We start from the raw sequence: 7,855 nt of genomic DNA on the forward strand, positions 1-7,855 counted from the left end.
ATGTGGTGGCCGATGGTTTGAGCTGAAAGACAGTGAGTATCGAGAGGTTGGCATATATTCTAGTTGGGGAGATACCTCTTGTAGTCCTTGGCCAATCGGTTCGTGAGGTTAGATATTTCGGAGCCTAATCGGGTATTGGCTTGTATGATTTCTCGGTTTTCCTTATATGATCGCATTAGAGAGCGCTAGTATGATGATCCTTATTTGATTGTCCTTAAGGACAGAGTTCAGCACGATGATGCCAGAGATGTGACTGTTGGTGATGATGGGGTGTTGAGGATGCAGGGTCGGATATGTGTGCCCAATGTAGATGGGCTTTGGGAGTTGATTTTGGAGGAGGCCCATAGGTCGCGGTATTCTATTCATCCAGGTATCGCGAAGATGTATCAGGATCTGAGGCAACATCATTGGTGGAGGAGAATGAAGAAAGACATTGTGGAATTTGTGGCTCGGTGTCTCAATTGTTAGTAGGTGAAATATGAGCATCAGAGACTAGGTGGCTTGCTTCAGCAGATGGATATTCCGGAGTGGAGGTGGGAGTGGATCACCATGGACTTTGTAGTTGGGCTCCCACAGACTTTGAAGAAGTTCTATGCTATTTGGGTGATTGTGGATTGGCTGACCAAGTCCGCGCACTTCATTCCTATGTGCACTACCTATTCTTCAGAGTGGTTGGCAGAGATCTATATCGGGAGATTGTTCGTTTGCATGGTGTCCCAGTTTCCATCATTTCAGATAGGGGTACTCGGTTTACTTCACAGTTTTGGAGGTCTGTGCAGTGAGAGTTGGGTACTTAGGTTGAGTTGTGTACAGCTTTTCACCCTTAGACGGAAGGGCAGTCCTAGCGCACTACTCAGATATTGGAGCATATGTTGCGTGCTTGTGTCATCGATTTCGGAGGGTCATGGGATCAGTTTCTACCGCTTGCAGAGTTTGCTTATAACAACAACTACCAGTCGAGTATTCGGATGGCTCCATATAAGGTTTTGTATGGGAGGTGGTGTAGATCTCCAGTTGGTTGGTTTGAGCCGGGCAAGGCTAGGCTATTGGGGACAGAATTAGTGCAGGATGCTTTAGAAAAAGTGAAGGTAATTCAGGAGAGGCTTCGTACAGCGCAGTCGAGACAAAAGAGTTATGCTGATAGGAAGGTTGGGGATGTGTCCTACATGGTTGGTGAGAAGGTTCTATTGATGGTTTTGCCCATGAAGGGTGTTATGAGATTTGGGAAGAAGGGTAAATTGAGTCCTCGGTTCATTGGGCCTTTTGAGGTGCTTCGGAGGATTGGGGAGGTGGCATATGAGCTTGCTTTGCCACCCAGCTTGTCGAGTGTGCATCCGGTATTTTATGTTTCTATGCTTCGGAAGTATATTGGGGATCCGTCTCATGTTTTGGTTTTCAACACGGTTCAGTTAGATGATGATTTGACTTATGATGTGGAGCCAGCAACTATTTTGGAGTGTTAGGTTCAAAAGTTGAGATCAAAGGATATAGCTTTAGTGAAAGTGCAGTGGAGAGGTCGGCCCGTGGAGGAGGCTACTTGGTAGACCGAGCGGAAAATGCAGAGCAAATATCCTCACCTGTTTGAGGCTTCGGGTATGTTTCTTGACTCGTTTAAGGACGAACGTTTATTTAAGAGGGGGATGATGTAACGACCCGGCCGATCGTTTCATGAGTTACCACTCTGTTTCTCTCATTTCTGCTTCTTATTGCTTTGTTTATCGGTTCTATGTGTGATCGGGATGGTTGGTTCGGGTTCGGAGAGGTTTTGGTAAGGTTTTAGACACTTAGTCTCTTTTGAGGAAGCTTAAGTTGGAAAAGTCAACCGGATGTTGACTTATGTGTAAAAGAGCTCGGATGTGAGTTCCCATGGTTTGGATAGCTTCGAGAGGTGATTTGGGACTTAGGAGCGTGATCGGAATGTGTTTTGGAGGTCCGGAGTAGATTTAGGCTTGAATTGGCGAAATTAAAATTTTGGCATTTTTCGGTTGATAGGTGAGATTTTGATATAGGTGTCGGAATGGAATTCCGGAAGTTGTAGTAGGTCCATTGTGTCATTTGGGATATGTGTACAAAATTTCAAGTCATTCGGACGTGGTTGGATAGACTTTTTGATCGAAAGCGGAATTTGGAAGATTTTGGAATTCTTAGGCTTGAATCCAATGCAAATTTGTTGTTTTGATATTGTTTTGATCGTTCCAAAGGTTGGAATAAGTTTGAATCATTTTATGGGATATGTTTTCATGTTTGGTTGAGGTCCCGGGGGCCTCGGGTGGATTTCGGGTGGTTAAACAGACCAGTTCATGTTGTGAAAGATTGCAAAAAAACTGCTGTGTATGCTTGCAGACAATTGGCCTTCACGTTCACGAGTAGGCCCTTGTGTTCGTGAAGGGTTAGCAGGTGAGGCTGAAGATTTGGACTTCGCGTTCTCGAGGGAGGTTCCGCGTTCGCGAAGGGCTGGGCCATTGAGCTACACGTTCGCGAGAAGGGGAGCAGCATTCGCGAAGGTTGGAGTCAGGAAGCATCGCGTTCGCGAGAGGTCAGACGCGTTCGCGAAGGAGGAAAATGTGGTCACCGTCAGTTTGTGCTTCGCGAACGCGAGGCTTTGACCGCGTTCGCGAAGACAGATTTGAATGCCTTGGCAGAATGTTTAAATAGCCATCGTCCGCGATTTTGGGGCTAACTTTCACCATTTTTGAGCCATTTTTGAGCTTTTTGAAGAGGATTGAAGAGGTAATCAAGGGGGAACACTTGGAGGTAAGATTTATGCACTTAATACTCGATCCTAATGTGAATTATACCTAATTAATCATGGAATTTAAGCCTAATATTGAAGAACTAGGGCTTGTAATTAGAGACCTAGAATTTGGGATTTGAGGGGTCGTTTGTGGTTGGATTTTGATGCTTTTGATATGAATAAACTCGGGGAGTGATAAGGAGTCTATTGATGTAATTTTTATTGGAATCCGAGACGTGGGCCTGGGGGTCGGGTTTGGCCAATTTCGGGATTTGTGTTCTAATTTGATTTCTTTCGAGTGGGCTTTGTTCCCTTAGCATAATTTGATGGTTTTGCACTGATTTTGGTTAGATTTGGAGCATCTGGAGGCCGATTCGAGAGGCAAAGGCATCGCGGGCTAGAGATTGGACCGGATAGAGGTGAGTAATGGTTATAAATGTTGTCCTGAGGGTATGAAACCCCAGATTACACACCGTTGTGCTATATTGAGGTGACACACACGCTAAATGACGAGTGTGGTGTCGTGCACCGTTGGGGATTGCGACTTAGTCCATCCCGAAGGACTGTTTTACCGCGTATTTAATTGAAAACTATTTGCTATCATCATGTTTGGGCTGATTCCATATTTGGGCCTCGTGCCAACTATTTGGACCCTTAGGGGATTTTTACTGATATTTCCTCTTTAGTTTGACTTTATAATTGTACTCAGTCATATTATATTCTACTATTTTCATAACTCAATCATGGTTATTCTATTTTAACACATTACATGATATTCTAAATGATAATGTGAGCTAAGCATCATGTTTTACTATTACCCGAGTGGCTTACGAGATTCTGACTAAGTAAGGCTGAGGGCATGTGTTGTGAGGATACACCGATTTATGATTATAAGGCCGAGGGCCTGAGATTGTATGCCACGAGGTGGCTTGTTGATATGAGGCTGAGAGCCTATTGATTATGCCACGAGATGGCTTGATATTGCGCTTGGGCCATAAGTGGCCCCTCCAGAAGTCTGTACACCCCCAGTGAGCATAGGTACCCATTGTGATATGAGATATAGCCCGAGGGGCTGGTGTTGTTCCATGATATTGCCCGATGGGCGAATTCTGTTGGCATTGTGCCCGAGGGGCGGATTTTTTTATGTGTTTATCTGTTCTAGTTGCTTTTCATTTAATTGTTTAACTGTTAAGAAGATGTTTTAAAGAAGCTTAATCTGAACTAAGGTGTCTTTATATGTTTTCACTGTCTCGTTGCTTTTACTGGTTTTATACTTCTTCTTTATAGCATGTTGATGTGCTTTTACGTGATTTCTTATCGCTCAATCTTCATTTATTATTATTACTCACTGAGTTGGAGTACTAACTTTACTCCCTGCACCCCGTGTGCAGATTCAAGCACTTCAGGCCCCACTAGTGAGTGTTGATTTCTTCCAACTCAGGCGGATTCAGAGATTCACTAGGTAGCTGCTTGGCGTTCGCAGCCCAGTGCTTCTCCCCCTATCTTATTTACTCTATTTTTGTTCTGTAATAGACTATGTAGACTTTTCCTATCTTTAATCGGATAGTAGATGCTCATGACTGGTGCCCGATGTCGGGTTATGTCTATTCTGCAATTGTACTATTTCACCTTATTTTGGGATTATTATTATGTTAAAGACATAATTTATTTTATTTTAATTGCTTAAAATGAATTGTGAGTGTGTCGGTTGGCCTTTTCTTCATGAGAGGCGCCATCACGACCGGGTCCGGTTTTAGGATCGTGACAAAAATAATAAAGACCCTTAAAACTCCAAAAACAAAATTCTTCTTGATTTTAGAATTCTGAAATTCTGTCGAACTCCGATTGACCTCAAATTTGGTAGGTTCATCAGAAACGGCCCAGTGAGCAATAGTCATGAGCAAAAACTCATGATGTATGTCCTTTTTTGGGCATTCAGGGTCGTTTAGATGGGTTTTGGCCATTTTTCTATTTTTTGGAAATTCTTTAATAAATATTTTTTCAAAAGAAATCTGTGATGGTAGGGTTCAATTCCCATTGTTTCCAATCATGTTTTACATCAATATAATGAATTTATTTGTTGACATAGGTCTTCTTCCATATCGGATAAATTCATTATAGATGATTTCTGTAGTTTTGCCTCTAGTTATTTGATTACTTGTATTAACTCTCCAACTGAATTACATGTTGATTGAATGAAACTAGAGTTTATAAAAGTGATATTTACCTATCTTAAATTAATAGTTTACTCTCCATCTGAGTTGGTCCTATTTAAATTTATGGGGTTAATATCTTACGTCACTCATATATTTTGCATGAATAGTAAGTTTCCCTAACGAATCTAACTGTTCAATGAGCATGGTTATATGTGTAATGTGTTGTTTTGAATTTAATTATTCTAAATACATGATTAATGATTTATTTAATGTGAATATCTCTCAGATTAACCATGTCTTCATTCAACCCACTTACCTCAATTTTGAACCAAAACAAGTTAGAAGGACCGAATTATGTTGACTGGAAAAGGAACCTTGATATTGTCCTAACAGCTGAAGGTTACAAATTTGTAGTCATTGAGGAGTGCCCAGAAAAACCTGAAAATGCTACTGATGATTAGTAAGGCCTATGACAAATGAGTTAAGGCTGATGGGATGGCGCGATGTTACATTCTTGCCTTTATGGCGAATGTTTTTCAACATCAGCATCAGTCTATGGGGTCTGCTTATGATATGCTTGAAAGTTTCAAAGAGATGTTCGGTGAGCAAAATTGTGCAGCTAACCAGACAGCTTGAAAGCCCTTTTGAACACCAAGATGGCTGAAGGATCATCGATCAGGGACCATGTTCTAAAGATAATGAGTCTTCTGAATGAACTGGAGGTCCTTGGAGCTGTGATTGATAAGGAGTCTCAAGTTGAGATGGTCCTGCAAACTCTGCCTGACAATTTTCAATAGCTTCGCTTGAACTATAATATGAACAAAATGAATTTGTCACTAGCGAAATTGTTGAATGAGCTGCAAGGGGCAGAATCTATTATCAAACAACAAGCTCAAGTTGTGGCACTCAATATTGAGAAAACTTCGGTTTCTAAGTCGGAATGCAATAAGAAAAAGAAGAAGGCTCAAAAGGTTTTGGCACCTGGTGGTGCGGTGTCATGACCCGGCCCACACTGTGCATATATTGTCTGCTTTGGGCTTCGCCCTCACGGTTTTGTTCTCCCCCAATCGAACATGGAGAAAAGGCCTATGCACATGTAGGTCCAAGTCCTACTAATATAGCCTAGGACTCCCCTTCTCTTTTCTGATGTGGGATTCCTGCGAGATACAGGAGTGCTACAGCACCTGTACTGTACTCACCCCACCAACAGGAACACAATATCCTCGTTGTGGGTACCCACCCATCGTACTTCCTGAGAGTCGGCTCTGATACCAACTGTCATGACCCGGCCCACACTGTGCATATATTGTCCGCTTTGGGCTTTGCCCTCACGGTTTTGTTCTCCCCCAATCGAACATAGGGAAAAGGCCTATACACATGTAGGTCCAAGTCCTACTAATATAGCCCAGGACTCCCCCTCTCTTTTCCGATGTGGGATTCCTACGAGCTACAGGAGTGCTACAGCACCTGTACTGTACTCACCCCACCAACAGGAACACAACGTCCTCGTTGTGGGTACCCACCATCGTACTTCCTGAGAGTCGGCTCTGATACCAACTGTCATGACCCGGCCCACACTGTGCATATATTGTCCGCTTTGGGCTTTGCCCTCATGGTTTTTTTCTCCCCCAATCGAACATGGGGAAAATGCCTATGCACATGTAGGTCCAAGTCCTACTAATATAGCCCAGGAATCTCCCTCTCTTTTCCGATGTGGGATTCCTGCGAGCTACAGGAGTGCTACAACACATGTACTGTACTCACTCCACCAACAGGAACACTACGTCCTCGTTGTGGGTACCCACCCATCGTACTTCCTGAGAGTCGGCTTTGATACCAACTATCATGACCCGACCCACACTGTGCATATATTGTCCGCTTTGGGCTTCGCCCTCACGGTTTTGTTCTCCCACAATCGAACATGGGGAAAATGCCTATGCACATGTAGGTCCAAGTCCTACTAATATAGCCCAAAACTCCCCCTCTCTTTTTCGATGTGGGATTCCTGTGAGCTACAGGAATGCTACAACACCTGTGCTGTACTCACCCCACCAACAGGAACACAACGTCCTCGTTGTGGGTACCCACCCATCGTACTTCCTGAGAGTCGGCTCTGATACCAACTATCATGACACGCCCCACACTGTGCATATATTGTCCGCTTTGGGCTTCGCCCTCACGGTTTTGTTCTCCCCCAATCGAACATGTTCATAGGCCTTTTCCCCATGTTCGATTGGGGGAGAACAAAACCGTGAGGGCGAAGCCCAAAGCGGACAATATATGCACAGTGTAGGCTGGGTCATGACAGTTGGTATCAGAGCCGACTCTCAGGAAGTACGATGGGCAGGTACCCACAACGAGGATAGTGTGTTCTTGTTGGTGGGGTGAGTACAGTACAGGTGCTGTAGCACTCTTGTAGCTCGCAGGAATCCCACATCGGAAAAGAGAGGGGGAGTCATGGGCTATATTAGTAGGACTTGGACCTACATGTGCATAGGCCTTTTCCCCATGTTTGATTGGGGGAGAACAAAACCGTGAGGGCGAAGCCCAAAGCGGACAATATATGCACAGTGTGGGCCGGGTCATGACAACTTAGTGTATATTGAACGGACCAAGTAGAAAAAAGATATTTTTGTACTGAATATATAAAGCATTTTCTCTAATTCGTTAAATGAGCTTATACTCCTAATCTTGATATAATTATTATGATCAATGTAATTTATTTATTGTTTTGATTTATCAAAAGGTACAACTCTATTTAGAGTTAGTGTATGCCTAATAGATTGGACAATAACGAATAACATTTGTGAATAATAATTAGTTGATAGAATCCATGACTCGGTTTTGAGTTTGGTGATACCCTTTTATGTAAGCTTATAAGTTTTCATGTGAAAACCCGACCGGTGAATTTTGTATCCGTCACATGAAATAGTTTAAGCGGAATTGTAAAGGATTTAATTAGTTG

At 43.1% G+C, this 7,855-nt stretch overlaps 1 protein-coding gene across 1 annotated transcript; it reads left to right on the forward strand.

Annotated features, from left to right (window-relative positions):
- Window positions 1-5,546: 5,546 nt before the first annotated feature.
- On the forward strand, window positions 5,547-5,891 carry LOC104229248 (uncharacterized). Its single transcript, XM_009781853.1, has 2 exons — window positions 5,547-5,645; window positions 5,688-5,891. The coding sequence occupies exons 1-2, from the start codon at window positions 5,547-5,549 to the stop codon at window positions 5,889-5,891; spliced, it is 303 nt and encodes a 100-aa protein (XP_009780155.1).
- The last annotated feature ends 1,964 nt before the right edge of the window (window positions 5,892-7,855 follow it).

Source organism: Nicotiana sylvestris, chromosome 11, assembly GCF_000393655.2.
Source record: "Nicotiana sylvestris chromosome 11, ASM39365v2, whole genome shotgun sequence".
In the NCBI taxonomy this organism is placed as follows: Eukaryota; Viridiplantae; Streptophyta; class Magnoliopsida; order Solanales; family Solanaceae; genus Nicotiana; species Nicotiana sylvestris.